At 44.8% G+C, this 16,090-nt stretch overlaps 1 protein-coding gene across 1 annotated transcript in view; it reads left to right on the top strand.

The window, feature by feature from the left end:
- The window catches only part of PCNT (pericentrin), a 202,712-nt gene that overhangs the window by 145,929 nt on the left and 40,693 nt on the right, over positions 1 to 16,090 (top strand). The window contains exons 39-42 of the mRNA XM_067548788.1: positions 118 to 220; positions 6,418 to 6,572; positions 15,401 to 15,595; positions 15,686 to 15,859. Of these exons, the coding sequence (XP_067404889.1) occupies positions 118 to 220; positions 6,418 to 6,572; positions 15,401 to 15,595; positions 15,686 to 15,859 (627 nt within the window). The remainder of the gene's footprint in view (positions 1 to 117; positions 221 to 6,417; positions 6,573 to 15,400; positions 15,596 to 15,685; positions 15,860 to 16,090) is intronic.

The raw sequence follows: 16,090 nt of genomic DNA, 5'->3' as shown, positions 1-16,090 counted from the left end.
AGTCATTAGTGGTGGTTTTAAATAGTCAGGAGGGTGCAGCTGGATCCTAAAAATTAGTGCCAGAAATGACTCCTGACTCTATTTCATGTTGTGTGTGTATATATATATTTTTAACAGGTGAGAGATGTTGACAACTTCACTTTAACCCCATCTGATTCACAAGATGACCTTCGATCAACAATGTCTGGTCTAGAGGGGGCAAGTGATGGATATGGCAGCAGTGAGTCTTATTTCTATTAGTTAATGCATAACTCATTGCTTGTTGGATAACTTCATTAAGTGAGACCCAAATGATATCAATAGAAGTATTTTCTTTCACTTTTGTGTCTCTTTGACATGAAGAAAATAACCTACTTCAGATATTGTGACTCTGTTTAGGAAAGAAGTTGGGTACTGAATTAATGAACATTTTCTTGGTACCTTCCCTTGTCTTTTTACCTTGTCTATGCTAGAAAGAGGTCAGAGTGTTTTAACCAGTCACAATCTAACCATGACCTTTTCCCTAGCATAGATACAAGTTAACACCTTTCACCTTGATTCAGTAGGTTGAGATCTATCCTGGGTTGATCTCAACCAGCTAAAATCAAGGTAAAGGGTGTTAATCTGCATTTATATTAGGGAAAAGGTCATAGTTAGGTTGAAGCTGGCTGATACACCCCAAGCCAATCTTCACTCTCTCTTCTAATCTAGCAATGCCCTGAATGAAACTTATGTTTTGTGTTGGTTCTCCCAGATTGAACTATTTAAAATTATTTGTAGCAGAAGGGTAAATACCAGGGAGGGAGTGGAATTATTTAAGTTCAGCGCCAGTGTAAACACAAGAACAAATGGATATAAACTGGCCATCAGGAAGTTTAGACTTGAAATTAGATGCAGGTTTCTAACCATCAGATGAGTGAAGTTCTGGAATAGCCTTCCAAGGGGAGCAGTGGGGGCAAAAAACGTAGCTGGCTTCAAAACTGAGCTTGATAAATTTATGGAGGGGATGGTATCATGGGATAGCCTAGTTTGCCAATTGACTGATCTTTGACTACTGCTAGTAGATATGCCAATGACCTGCGATGGGACATTTGATGGGGTGGGTTCTGAGTTTTTACAGAGAATTCTTTCTTGGGTGTCTGGCTGGTGAGTCTTGCCCACATGCTCAGGATTTAACTGATAGCGATATTTGAGGTTGGAAGGAACTTTCCCCCAGAGCAGATTGGCAAGGTCTCTGTGGGTTTTCACCTTCCTCTGTAGCATGGGGCACGGCTCACTTGCTGGTGGATTCTCTGCATTTTAAAGTTTTTAAACCATGATTTGAGGACTTCAATAACACAGTCATAGGTTAGAGGTTTATTACAGGAGTGGGTGGGCGAGGTTCTATGGCCTGCATTGTGCAGGAGGTCAGACTAGATGATCATATGGGTCCCTTCTGACCTGAGAGTCTGAGTTTTGGGTTCTGAGTGGACTTATTTTATACCAGTAACACTTGGGGGCATAGACACAACGAATGTTCTAGGTATGTACTACAAACATGATAGTCTTGCAAGCAGTTATCACAGACTAGGGTTGAGTCTCAGCAGTTATATCAATGAACAATGCAAATTACCAAGATTTCTTATTACATTTACTTAATGATCATAAATTCTCAATTCCTAACACATATAGCATACTTCTGAGAATGCACTTGTCTTTCAAAAAACCCCACAAAACAACGAGAGTCCTGTAGGACCTTAAAGACTAACACATTTCTGCGGGCATAAGCTTTCGTGGGCTGCAACCCACTTCGTCAGATGCATGAGGATGCATGAAGTGGGTTGCAGCCCACGAAAGCTTATGCCCGCAGAAATTTGTTAGTCTTTAAGGTGCTACAGGACTCTCGTTGTTTTTGCTGTATACAGACTAACATGGCAACCCCTCTGGAACTTGTCTTTCAGGTGCTTTTAAGAGGGTGGTTACTACTGTTTGAAAGGATTGGTCCAAAAGGGACGAGTTTAGAATATTAAAAGCAAATTGCTTAAAGGTATTGATTTTAGTATCTTCTAGATCAATTTGCTTGGAGTTAAAATGTAAATATGGTTGAGTGAGGTCTCACTAGAGAGTCTAGACTCAGAAAGATAACCTTCAGTTATTTTTATTAAAGAATAGAAAGGGAAACATTCTTTTAAATGAAATCTCACCACTTAGAATCATAGAAGATAAGGGTTGGAAAGGACCTCAGGAGGTCATCTAGTCCAACCCCCTGCTCAAAGCAGGGCCAACCCCAACTAAATCATCCCAGCCAGGGCTTTGTCAAGCCGCACCTTAAAAACCTCTAGGGATGAAGATTCCACCACCTCCCTACGTAACCCATTCCAGTGCTTCACCACCCTCATAGTGAAAACGTTTTTCCTGATATCCAACCTAGACCTCCCACACTGCAACTTTGCACCATTGCTCCTAGTTCCGTCATCTGCCACCATTGAGAACACACCATCTCCATCCTCTTTGGAATGCCCCTTCAGGTTGTTGAAGACCGCTATCAAATCCCCCGTCACTCTTCTCTTCTGCAGACTAAACAAGCCCACTTCTCTCAGCCTCTCCTCAAAGTCATGAGCCCCAGCCCACTAATCATTTTTGTTGCCCTCCAATGGACTCTCTCCAATTTGTCCACATCCGTCCTGTAGTGGAAGTCCCAAAACTGGACACCATACTTCAGTATAATGAAGGGAATAATCATAATCAATAGAGGGGAATAATCATTTCCCTCGATCTGCTGGCAATGCTCCTACTAATGCAGCCCAATATGCCATTAGCCTTCTTGGCAAAAAGGGCACACTGTTGACTCGTTGACTGTTGACGAGCTTCTTTTCCACTGTAACCCCCGGGTCCTTTTCTGCTGAACTGCTGCCTAGCCAGTCGGTCCCCAGTCTATAGCAGTGCATAAGATTCTTTCTTCCGAAGTGCAGGACTCTGAACTTGTCCTTGTTGAACCTCATCAGCTTTCTTTTGGCCCAATCCTCTAATTTGTCTAGGTCACTCTGTATCCTATCCCTACCTTCCAGGGTATCTACCAGTCCCCCCAGCTTAGTGCCATCTACAAACTTGCAGAGGGTGCAAACCACCCCATCCACCAGGTCATTAATGAAGATGTTGAACAAAACCAGCCTCAGCACCAACCCTTGGGGCACACTGCTTGTTACCAGCTGCCAACTAGACAGCGAGCTGTTGCTAACTACCCGGTGAGCTTGATGATCCAGCCAGCTTTCTATCCAACTTATAGTCCATTCATCCAACCCATACTTCTTTAACTTGCTGGCAAGCATATTGTGGAAGACCATATCAAAAGCTTTGCTAAAGCCAAGGTATATCACGTCCACCACTTTCCCCACATCCACAGAGCCAGTCATCTCATCATAGACAGCAATTAGATTGGTTAGACAATACTTGCCCTTAGTGAATCCATGCTGACTGTTCCTGATCACCTTCCTCTCTTCCAAGTGCTTCAAAATGGATTCCTTGAGGACCCGCTCCATGATTTTTCTGGGGGTTGAGGTGAGGCTGACTGGTTTGTAGTTCTCAGGATCCTTCTCCTTCCCTTTTTTTAAGATGGCCACTGTATGACTTTTTCAATCATCCAGGATCTCCTCTGATTGCCATGAGTTTTCAAAGATAATGACCAATGGCTCTGCAGTCACATCAGCCAACTCTCTCAGCATCCTCTGATGCATCGTATCCAGACTGATGGACTTATGCATGTCCAACTTTTCTAAATAGTCCTGAACCTGTTCTTTCAGCACTGAGGGCTGCTCACCTCTTCACCATACTGTGCTGCCCAATGCAGAAGTCTGAGAGCTGACATCGTTTGTGAAGACAGAGGCAAAAACTCCAATTGTGCTTTGGCCTTCCTGAATTCACTCCTGCATGCCCAAGCAATATTTTTATACTCCTCCCTTGTCATCTGACCAAACTTCCACTTTTTGTAAGTTTTCTTTTTGTTTTTAAGCTCATCAAAGATTTCTCTGTTAAGCCAAGCTGGTCACCTGCCATATTTGCTATTCTTTCTGCACATCAGGATCATTTGTTCCTGCACCCTCAATAAAGTTTCTTTAAAATACAGCCGGCTCTCCTGAACTCCTTTGCTCCTCATATTAGCCTTCCAGGGGATCCTGCCCATCAGTTTCCTGAGAGAGTCAGTCTGCTTTTCTGAAGCCCAGGGTACGCATCTTGCTGTTCTCCTTCCTTTCTTTTGTCAGGATCCTAAACTCAACCATTTCTTGGTTACTGCTGCCCATGTTGCCTTCTACTTCCCCTACCAAATCTTCCCTCGTTGGTTCCTCCAGCGTTGGTTCCTCCTCGTTGGTTCCTCGCATGGCCCCTCGTTGGTTCCTCCAGCACTTGTACTAGGAAGTTGTAACTAACACTTTCCAAACACTTCGTGGATTGTCTGTGTACTGCTGTATTGCTCTTCCTGCACATGTCAGTGTGATTGAAATCCCCCATGAAAACCAGGGCCTGTACTCTGGAAACTTCTGTTAGTTTTCTGAAGAAATCCTCATCTACCTCATCCTCCTGGTCTGGTGGTCTATAGTAGACACCCACCACAACATCACCCTTATTGCTTTCACTTCTAAACTTAACCCGGACACTTGTTCTTATCCTGTTAACCCTGGGATGGGGGAGGAGAGTTCTTTCCGCACAGCTGGGCCAGGCATCAGTCATACTTAGTATTCTGCAGCTTCTGATGGGGTCCAATCAACTTTCTTGAGTGTGTGATGACTTCACTTTATGTATCCTAGTGTCAGATATTGTTGGAGGGGTCCACCTACTGATTCCTGTTGGAGATGTGTGACGTGGGTGCTCCGATTTCAGTTCTCAGAGGATATCTCTATGCTACAATATAAGCCCTGGGTTACTAGATCTAGAGTTAGCAGATCCTGTGTTTAACCTAGTTCTGGAGCATCTACACTCGTTTGTAACTGCAGGTTAGGAATTGTTTTAACTCATGTCCCAACCTGAGGCTCCAACATCTATACTGCATTATGCAAGCCGAAGTCCAACCATCTATATTCCAGACTTCTCAGCAGCCTCCCAAAATGTGGTCACTGTGCTCATGGTGCAGTGTGGAAAACTTGACTTTCCAGAGGACAAAGAAAGTTGGTCCATGGGGTTGTGGGATACTTATGGCAGACTCCCAGAGCACGAGTCCAGTGGGGCTGCAGGTATGCTGCAAATCAATAGAGCTTGACTGAAGCTTGGATCCTCCACTCCTGGACGGAAGAGACAGTTTGGCTTGAGCCTGATTATGAACCCTGGACTTAGGTTGCAGTGTAGACATACCTTTAATTTCTCTGCTACTTTCCATGGCATCCACTAGGTGGTTTTGGTGTGTAACAAATATCTTTAATCTGATCCTTTTCTTATCAGAAGCTTTTTATGTTTGATTCATTTCAAGGGTTGTATTTCATTTAGACCCTCCTATTAATTGGGATCCCCCTTTTAAGCAATTTCTCTTAATATTCCAAAGTTATACCCTGGTTTATATCTTTCATCATTCTTTCTGCCTTGTGCCAAACAATTCTTTCTATTTCTAGAATTCAACAATTATTTATTATGAAAACCAACAAAATCCCTTATCTTCTAAATTTGGAGGACATGCTCCATATAGTCTTTTAGTGTACATAGTCATTTCATATTATTTATGACTTAAAATAGAGCAAAATACATTATCCACATATAGAAGGATGTAGATCTGATTCACAAGGCAAGCAAATATGCACTTCTAATTTGGGGAGGACAGATTATCCATCGTATATTTGATTTACAAGGAAACTTGGGATAAAGACATGTAGTTTGGATTTCTTGGGGTAACAGGCAGTTTGCCCAATTTGGCCTTTTGTCTTACAGCTAGTCATATCTAGTTTGCTTAACTTGATGCTTCCCCACTAATCTTTTGATCTACTCACAATGTGCAATGGTTCACTTTGCGTAGTAAAGCAGGATGTGATCCTTGCTTGGTTACTTTGAGTTCTTTTTAGGTATGTTGGGAATGAAAAGGAGGATTTTATCCATATGCAGATTGAGCGATTCTTGCCTAGGGGATTAACAATACATTTATTTAGCTATTTTAATTTCTATTTTTGGAGAGAGGAACTCCTGACTTTGACTGATCTGTGCGTTTTTAGACAAAATATCTAGCATGATGTGAGCTATTTTCTTATTGTCTTGTTAGATGGATCTTGTTTTGGGATAAACAGACGTGGACAGATTTTCTAATTATTGAGAGCCACAAGGAATCAATAGTTATTAATCATTCAAGGCATATCTGTTCTATATATCCCTTACAACTACATCTCTAACTTTTGACTATGGAATCTACACTTGTGTCCACTACTTTTATGGTTGCACTATATCAGTTTTGTTTAATCTGTAATACTCTTTTATGTCTGTTTTCAGATACCAGTACAGATTTGGCAGCTAAACTAAATCAGGAGCTAGAAACAACTGAACATCTAGATGCTAGTTTCATGGCTTATCTACAGTACTGTGGCATATTTCAAGATGCTATGGACCCAGTGAAAGAAAAAGAAACTATTTCACCACAACTGAAGGTAATATGTGGTAGGAAAGCCAGTATACTAGGAACTGGTTGTGGTCTTTCACCTTAATATTTAGTTTAGGAATTGCAAATTATATAAAGCTGTTAACTATAAGTCAACTGCTCAGTTATTACACTATAAACATTCACTAATGATTCACCTCTTGAGCTGGCAGCAATGAGGTGGTCCTCCCCCTCCCTATCTTTCTGCTTCTACTACTCTCACCAGGAGGAGGTCTACCTTTTCTATTGTGGCATCACTGCTACCCTTGTTGAAGTGGGGTGGTGTCCCAACATGCTAGTCTGATTCTGAGTCTCTCATCCTGGTGTAAGTGTCGTTTAGTAGCAGGTGGGGTGTGGTTTGCTTTCAGAGACTCCAGGGAAAGCTGGCTCTCAGAATAAATATCTCTTTAGATTTAATATGGTGCTTTCATGGCTGTTTTGCTCTCCGGATGGGAAAACCCCATAGCAAGGTGCTATACTAGGGGCCCAGAGGAGTGAAAATACCTCACAGATCCAGTTACTCCTAAGGAAGGGGAAGGCTAGCAACAGGCTTGAGGTAGTGAATTCTGCCTGCTGCTCTAAAATATGGCAGAAATACAGGCAGAAATCTGCAGAAGGAGCCGTGCTAATTGCTGATCATTTTCACAGTTAGAGGCATTAAAGAATGATGGGTGGAACTTGAGGGCAGGATCTGATACTGGGGAACTAGCAATAGTACTCAACTGTCCAGTGCCTGCAAAGAGTGGGGAGCATCCCACTGGTTGAGAAATGGGGATGTAGTCCGTTGGGCCATCCCTCCCTGTCTGTCTGGGAGGGAGGCCACGCCCCCTTGCTATTGTGCTCCTGTGTGCACAGAAACTCAAACAGGATTTAGTGTTCGGAGGAAGGGTCCTGGCCTCTCTTTCAGCTCACAGGTGATTGAGCAGTCTATAGCCCTGGCCCTTGTGCGGGGTGGGATGAGGCGAGTAAGCAGTCCATAGTGCCCTGGTCCTCGAATGGGGCAGGCAAGCAGTCTATTGGCCTCTGAGGCCTCACAGGCCGGGTTGAGGTGACCAGGGGTGGTGTGGCAAAGGGAGAAGGGGACACTGGCCCTCCCAACTCTACCACGCCCAGCCCAGGGTCCTACCAGTGGCAGAGTGTTCTGCCACTGGATCCGTGGGGTTCCAGCCACAACTCACTGACATGGATGCAGGCCACAACACAACCGGACAATCATCTCATTCCCCGGGTTCCTTCCTTCCCTCCTTCCGTGGAGTACCTGGGCCTCAGGGTTGCCAACAGTCTTCTTGGGGTATATGGCCAGAAGTAGCTACCACAGGCCCTCAGCGTCACAGGCAGGCAGCAGCTCCTCCACGTCGCAGGTGGCTCCCCTTGGGCCCAGACAATGGGCAGCTCCTCAGCAGTGTAGCGGTTGTGGAGGGATTTTGGACTCACCTTTTATCCTTCCTGTCCCACCTCTCTGCCTCTGCAGGGGCAGGCAGAGTTGTTCTGACTCCGCCCACCAGGGGTTGGGCCATCCATCCCTGTCGGTCTCTGAGGGAGGCCACAGCCCCTCACTGCTGGGGAATAAGCAGTTGCCTCAGTGAAGAGTGTAGGAGAGGTAGGAGTCCTTCTGGCAGGTCCTCCATATATGGCTATATCCTAAATTTATTCTGAAGGCGATGTTGGAATTACATCTGAACCAGATTATTTACTTACCTGTCTTCTACCCAAAGCCATATGCCACCAGGAAGAACAGGAAGTTCCACCCTCTTGATGTCTGAGTCTTGGCTTTCTACCTACAGAAAACAAAATTCTTCAGAAAATCCCAGAAATCATTTATCTTCTTTACCAAATGTATGAGAGGAGAAAGCTATCTTCTCACAGAGACTAAGTGGATTCTAGGCTCCATCCTGCTTTGCTATGAATTGACAGTGACCTTGCCTCACGCTGGAGCAGAGCCCAGGTGGCCTCTGTAGTTTCACTATCAGAAGTCCCTCTTTTAGAGGTCTTTAGAGCAGCAAGGATCTGCATGTGTTCCTTTGAGAGATGTTAAGTCTTGGTGCATGCTTTGACAGCAGATGCCTTCTTTGGCAGATCAGTCCTTCAATCAGTTCCTTGCTTCCTCATCCTTGATGAATACTTCTTGTGAGTCACCTCAAGCAGAAAACACATAGGGACCATCACCTGAAGGAAGAATGGTTACTTAACTTGTACAGTAACTGGAGTTCCTCAAGACTGTGGTCCCAGTCTGTATTCCACTAACTGCCCTCCTTCCCTTCCGCTTCAGATCCTTATCCTAAGATTATTCATGAGGTGCTCAGTCCACTCTGCCCTGCTCCTTACACCTTTGGCCAAGAAGGAAAAGGGTGCATCTAACACTGCTGATGAAAAGTCTTCCTGTCTCAGGCACAGTGCATGTGCACCTCAAGTGGAATACACATAGGGGCTGCACACTCTGCTTATTTACCTTGTACAGTAACTGTTCATTCTGTCTTCATCTGTGGATTGATTGGGTGGAACTATAAACAAAACATCTGAACTGGCGTAGAAGAACATGAAGAACGAAAATCACCTGTTAAGAAAAAATTTCCCTTTCTCAGACAGAAGGAGTCCATTATATGGAGCACGCCATTGGGTAACCATGCCCACAGGCTGTCGTGGAGCTAGCTTACTGAATAGAAGTGTTTTGGTGCCTAAATGGTCCTCTATATATAGCCTGGGATTTCACCACAATTGTAATGTTGTGCTTCTGTGTCTCAAAAGCAGTTCACTGTGCTGCTTTCTTCCTATTTCACTTTGGCAAAGACCTCAGACCTGACAGTCTGTTCCACCCTCCCACTCCTAACCTAACCCTAACCTTAGTAGGTCAAAGATTGATGAACCTCATCCTTGGAGACTAGGAAGGGAATAAGCAAGAGTGGCTTGCCATCTATGGTTATGGGGACCTTGGACCTGTTCTTTTGGACCTGTTCCTTTATTCAGAAGAGAGACTCACAGGAGCTTCTGTTGGTTCTTCACTGATAATGGCATGGGACCTACTGGAGGAGCTAGAGATTTAGATGCATGTATGAATTGTTTTAAATATTTATGCTTATTAATGTCTTATATTAGTGTTCCAAAAGTAAATTGCAACTACCAATATCTTTATATCCAGGGTAGGATATTTCTGATTAAAATAATCTATAAAGGGATTTATTTTAAACCTCAAATGACCTATCCTGGAATGAGACGAGGAAACATCTGTACATAACATAGTAGTTTGAGGCCAGGGAATTCAGGGAAAGATGTTTCAGCCTGATAATTACAGCGGAAACCGTTACTACGGTTCAGCTTGTTAAGGCTGTGAATATTCTGGGGGATGCTGTTTTTGTGTAATCGTTAAATTAAGCCAAGACCATCACATCTAGATTCATGACTCATTTCATTGGAACCCAGGTGTCATTTAGTGACAATAGGGGTTAATTGCATGACATCAGATGTAACAAATTTTGATTTATTGCCAAAAATTTCCCTTGTTATATTTGAAATATTCACCAAGTATGTGCAGTTTTTCCTCTCAGTCACGTAGGCACATGGCATGTGTTGCAGAAAAATGCACTAGGCTGTTAATTATACTCTTTACAATATCTCTGGAAGCTGTTCTAATAACTAAGAGTACAGTTGCTAATGGGTAGGAGGGACCTCCATGTTAGGTGTAGACAATATGCTACCTGAAACTTGTTGGAAAATTGGCTATTGTTTGTGTTAGCTGCCCTAGGAACCATGTCTCAACTCATGATAGAGCTGTCAGCTAAGGAAGATTGGTCTTTTGGGACCAAGATCCCTGTTTCCTCAACGAAGTCAGAGAAAAGAGGACAGGAGGGTCAGCATTCCTACCACCCACCCATAGGTACTATGTATCGCCACCCCATCCTGAGCAGCAGCAATTGACTCCATTGGTCTTCTCTAGGAGACAAGCGGGATGTACAGTATCAGTAGTGCAGGAACTCCCTGCCCACTTTCCAGTTCCTTATCATAGCCTATACAACTTATCTGTGTTGTCTTTTGCACCATAAGCTCATTCTGCTCATAAGCACACCGTTTCCTTCTGAAACTGAGCCAGATCGGGTGAGAGGTCATGCAGAGATCCAGCCAGACCAGCACCCAAACTTCCCCAGGTAGAGGATTAGGCCAAATGCAAGCAAGGTCTGTCAGTATTGAGAGCTGCCCTGGTCCCCTCACAGGCACATACACTGCCTGTCCCTTCAGTGCTGCCATGTCATCTTTGGGAGCCGTCTTGCCCTATTGCCCACAATTGAGGCAAGATCACGACAGACAGTTGGGTACCGGAGGTCATCCACCATGGATACTCCATAAAATTCCTTTAATTTCTGCCTTATCGCCCCATACCCCGAACTTCCCTCAGGGACCCATCCCATCAATGTGTCCTTCAATAAGAAGCAGAAGCTTTGCTCTTCAAGGAGGCCATAGAGCCTGTCCCACCTCACAACAGGGGATGAGGCTTCTACACCCCATACTTCCTTATCCCAAAGAAAGGTGGAGGTGCCCCATTCTAGACCTTTAGGTGCTCAATACCTTCATCAGAAAATCCAAATTCTGTATGGTAATACTGACATCTATTATCCCCTTCCTCCCACGCAGAGCCTGGTTCGTGGCTCTTGACATGAAGGATGCTTATTTCCATGTAGATATCCACCCGTCTCTGTTTTTGGGTAGGATACCACCACTACCATTTTCAGGTCCTCCTGTTAGGTGTAGCAACAGCTCCACAGGTATTTACAAAGGTCTTAGCTGTGGTAGTGGCCCAAATGCACCACCTCACTACTCAATGTACTTCTATCTCGACGACTGGCTCTCACACCTGGAAGTCACCATCACAATCCTCATCTTTCACACGCTGTTGGCGTCTCTAGGTATCTGCATCAATGAAGACAAGTCAGTGCTGACACCTACACAGACGATACACTTTATCGGCATGCATTTTGACTCCATTGCAGCCAGGCCTTTCCTCCTGGTGCATCACTTTGCATCACTGATGTTCATCATCTTGGACCTGTATTGCAGACCCTGTAGTACCTCTGTTGCTCTTTCCTCTGTCATATGGCTGCCTGCACACCTATGTGATGCCACGTGCATGGCTCCACATGCCTTTAGGTATGGCTTCTTTCCATCTACAGACCCATCACAGAATATATGCAAACCAGAGTCATTCTTCCCCGGACTGTGCTGACTTCCCTCACATGGCGGACTGATCCTTCCAAGGTCTTAATCAGTACCCCTTTCGCCTCTCCCACACCACAGGTCACCGTCATGACAGATGCCTCCTGTGCAGATTGAGGAGCCCACCTGGACCAGTACATGGCCCAGGGTCTGTGGATGCCAAGGGAGGCCAGAATGCACATTAAACATGCTAGATCTCTGGGCACTCTGTTTTGTGCATCAGGCCTTTTTCCCACTTATCCTGTCCCTCCACGTTCAATTCCTCTCCAGCAACATTGTGGCAGTCATGTACATAAACAAGTGGGGTGGTGCCAAGTCTCTCTCCCTCTGCTCCAAATCCATACACTTCTGGAACTGGTGCATCAAATAGCACATAATGCTCCCAGGCATCCAGAACTCCCTGGCCAACGCACTCAGTTGACTCTCTACATCAATCATGAGTAGGAGCTACAAGATGCCATGCTACAGTACCTCTTCAAGTGCTGGGGCACCCCTTTCTGGGACCTCTTTGCCACTCACAAGAACAGGAAGCTGCCCCTCTATTGTTCCAGAGGGGCGATAGAGGAGGAATCATAGGGCGATGCTTTCCTCCTCCCCTGGACTGGAGACCTTTGCTATTTCTTTGCTCCCATTCCCCTCTTTCACAAGATTCACTGAAACAGAGCCTGCTACTAGAAGCCCCATTCTGGCCCCATCAGTTCTGGTTCATGGACCTCCTCCAACTCTGCACCCACACATTGATCCACCTTCACACACTCCCAGATCTATCACAAGATCAGGGGAGACTCCGACATCTCAGTCCAAGCCCTCTTTGAGCTTTGAGCAGAGGTTTGGACTAGATGACCTCCTGAGGTCTCTTCCAACCCTAATCTTCTATGATTCATCTCATGGCCTGGTATTTGAATGGGCATCAAGGGTAGACTGGTTATGCTCCACCTCAGTGTGGTGAATTCTTACTCCGAGCAGGAGAGTCCACGAGGGCGTGCTGCTGAGTGAAATGGAGACACTTTACACTATGTGCTCACCACCACCACTCACGTAACACAGTATCTATATCAGTTATCCTGGACTACCTTCTCGCTCTCAAAACATCCGGCCTAGTCCTCAACTCTATACAGGTGCATCTAGCAGCAATCAGTGCCTTTCTTCTTCCTGGGGATGGCACTTGTGTCTTTACGCATCCAACAACTGTCTGCTTCATGAAGGGTTTACTCAACACCTTTCCACCAGTACTGAAGCCCACATCTATGTGGGACCTTAATCGCACATTTTCTAAAACCACCTTTGAAACGTTGGCAAGGTGCTCCCTGTGACCCGTCTGTGCCTAGGATCGCGCACCTGAAAATGCCAAGGTCAGGGCATGCTGCAAAAGGAGAGCAGATTCTCCCCAACTGGTGACTAACACTGCAGTAAATTTACCAACCAGTCACACAGTGCTGCTGATTCCATACACTGATTATCAAGAAGCTTTAAAAAAAAAATACTCAGCCCTTTTTACTGCATTTCAGTCTCTGGCTCCCAGTCAGCAACTGGGTCCAGTAAAGAGATACGTTATTTAAAATTCTGTTACCTTTACCAAAATGCCACCTTGTCTGGGGTATCGCCCAGAAACACAGCACAAGTTGAAATACAGATACATCAAACATATCCATAACTTCCAAACAAATATGACACACATACAATATCATCATACTTGGCAAATCATAACTTTGCTAATCATAAAATTATGGAATGTTAGGGATGGAAGGGACCTCAGGAGGTCGTCTAGTTCAACCCCCTGCTCAGAGCAGGACCAACCCCAGTTAAATCATCCCAGCCAGGGCTTTGTCAAGCCACGCCTTAAAAACCACTAAAGGACGGAGATTCCATCACCTCTCTAGGCAACCCATTCCAGTGCTTCACTACCCTCCTAGTGAAAAGCTTTTTCCTAATATCCAATCTAGATCTCCCCCACTGCAACTTCAGACAATTGCTCTTTGTTCTGTCATCTGTCACCACTGAGAATGGCCTAGCTCCATCCTCCCTGGAACCTCCTCTCAGATAGTTAGATTGCTATCAAATCCCCCTTCACTCTTCTCTTCTGCAGACTAAACCAGCCTCGTTCCCTCAGCCTCTCCTCATATGTCATGTGCCCCAGCCCCCTAATCATTTTTGTTGTCCTCCGCTGGACTCTCCAATTTGTCCACATCCTTCTTGTAATGGGGGGCCCAAAACTGGACACACTACTCCAGGTGTGGCCTCACCAGTGCCAAATAGAGGGGAATAATCACTTCCTTCAATCTGCTGGCAATGTTCCTACCAATGCAATGGTACCTAATTGTACCTAACATGGCATATCTCATACGAATTATTGTAATTTTGCAATACTAATATTAAATAATATTCTAAAAGGTCACCCCAATCTAGATAGCGTCACACTCCCTCTCCCACCTCTCAATGAATATGGCATCCCTGGAACCATAACTTCAGCCAAGCGGGTCAGTGAGCTGTCAGCCATGATGGAAGATCCGCCCCCCCATCACCACCACATTCCACAAGGACCAGGTGTCCTTTCAGCTCCATCCTGAACTCCTCCCAAAGGTCATGTCGGAATTCCACCTGAACCAGTGCATCCACTTACCTGGTTTCTACCCCAAAACGCACACCTCCTATATTGTCAGGGTTCTACATTTCCTCGATGTCCTTCGTCCACTGGCTTTCTATCTACCTTCACAGTACTCGATCCTTTTGCACATTGCCAAAGCTCTTCGTGGCCATTGCCAAACGGTCCAAGGGTCAAACCCTCTCCTTCCAACGAATCTCCAAGTGGGTCTTGGGGTGCATCTAAGAATGCTACAACCAATCTGACATACCTCCAGCTGATAGTCACCGCTCACTCTACACGAGCGCAAGCCGCCTCATTGATATCGCTAGTGGATGTGTCCTGGCAAGACATCTGTTATGCAGCCACCTGGTCCTCCGTCCACACCTTTACAGTGCACTATGCCATCACACAAGTAGTAACTACAGGTGCAATCGTCGGCCCAGCCGTTCTGAGGACTGTGCTCCTGTTAGCATCCTCACACTCACCTCTGCTCTGGAGGTTACTTACCTGTAAGTGGAGTTACTTGGAGATGTGTGGTCTCTGTCTGTATTCCACTACCCAGCCTCCGTCCCCTCTGCTTCTGATTGCATTCCAAGATGGTAATAGGAAGACTGGAGCGAGGTCAACTCACGCTACTTATTAGACCCTCAACTGGGAACACAAGGGGACGCACATGAACATGCGGGTCAATGGACATTGATAAGAAACACTTCCAGACTCAGGCACACGGCATGCATGCACATCCATGTATGGGCTACAGATAGGGACCACACATCTCAAATAACCTCCAGTTACAGGTTAGTAACCTCCTCTTCTTAACTTTACAATCTATTTTTAAAAAGTTTTTGTTCCATCTCTGTGTTCTTTGTCTAACGTTTCTAGTGTAGATAGCTCCCTCTGCTAGAAAACACTCGGAATATAGAATACTCTTTATATTTAAACTTAATTTGCAGAAACATTAATTCCAAAATGATTTCTGGATCTTTCAGCATTTTAGATTCCGTTGGTACTGTAACATCAGTTTATATAAAATGTTTTTTGTCCCTTTTCAGTCTGTGCTGAAGATGGTATATGAGGACAGCCGCAAAATACTGGCTTTGTCAGAACATCCCTTTCCTCTTAGTGATCAAAAAAGTGTTCAGCAGACTGCAGCAGCTGAGGGATGGCAAAACGAAGGACGAACCTTGCTGGATGCAATACAGTCATTGAAGGATTACCTTAGCAAAGTGGCAGATAAAGGAGACAAGGTATCCAGGATAAAATGTGGTAAACCTCCTTTCAAATGAGTTACCTGCTTTTTTTGTATAGATACTAATAAATTTACTCTATTCCTGTAGGAATATTCAGATACTTCTTTTGATTGGAGAGGAGAACTTCTCCAGGCAGTTCAGGGTGTATTGGAGAAGGAGCGGAACATGTTTCAAATTGACTTGCAGTCACATCTCTGCAATCCTGGTTCTGGGGATGAAGGTTCATTAGTGGAAAAACTGGAGCATATTTTGAAACGACAAGTAAGAGAGTCTTGGAGTATTAACACTTACAAATCAGCCGCTTTCTTCCCCTTCGATTTGGAGGCCACGATTGTGGACATAGTGTGTGAATGCCTCCCTCATTTTTCAGTCTCAGCTCTTATGTTCTTAAATCTAGTGCTGCAATCTAAAAAAGTTAACAGCAATGGGTTTTTATACAGACTTCATTTTGGCTGCCATTTTTCTCTACATTGCATTATGAGTTCTACTATT

The sequence above is a fragment of the Emydura macquarii genome, unplaced genomic scaffold (assembly GCF_026122565.2).
Source record: "Emydura macquarii macquarii isolate MOO-44397 ecotype Brisbane River unplaced genomic scaffold, CSIRO-AGI_Emac_v2 contig_1253, whole genome shotgun sequence".
NCBI lineage: Eukaryota > Metazoa > Chordata > Testudines > Chelidae > Emydura > Emydura macquarii.
Note: the sequence above shows the minus strand (reverse complement) of the source record. Positions and strands in the feature narration are given on the sequence as shown.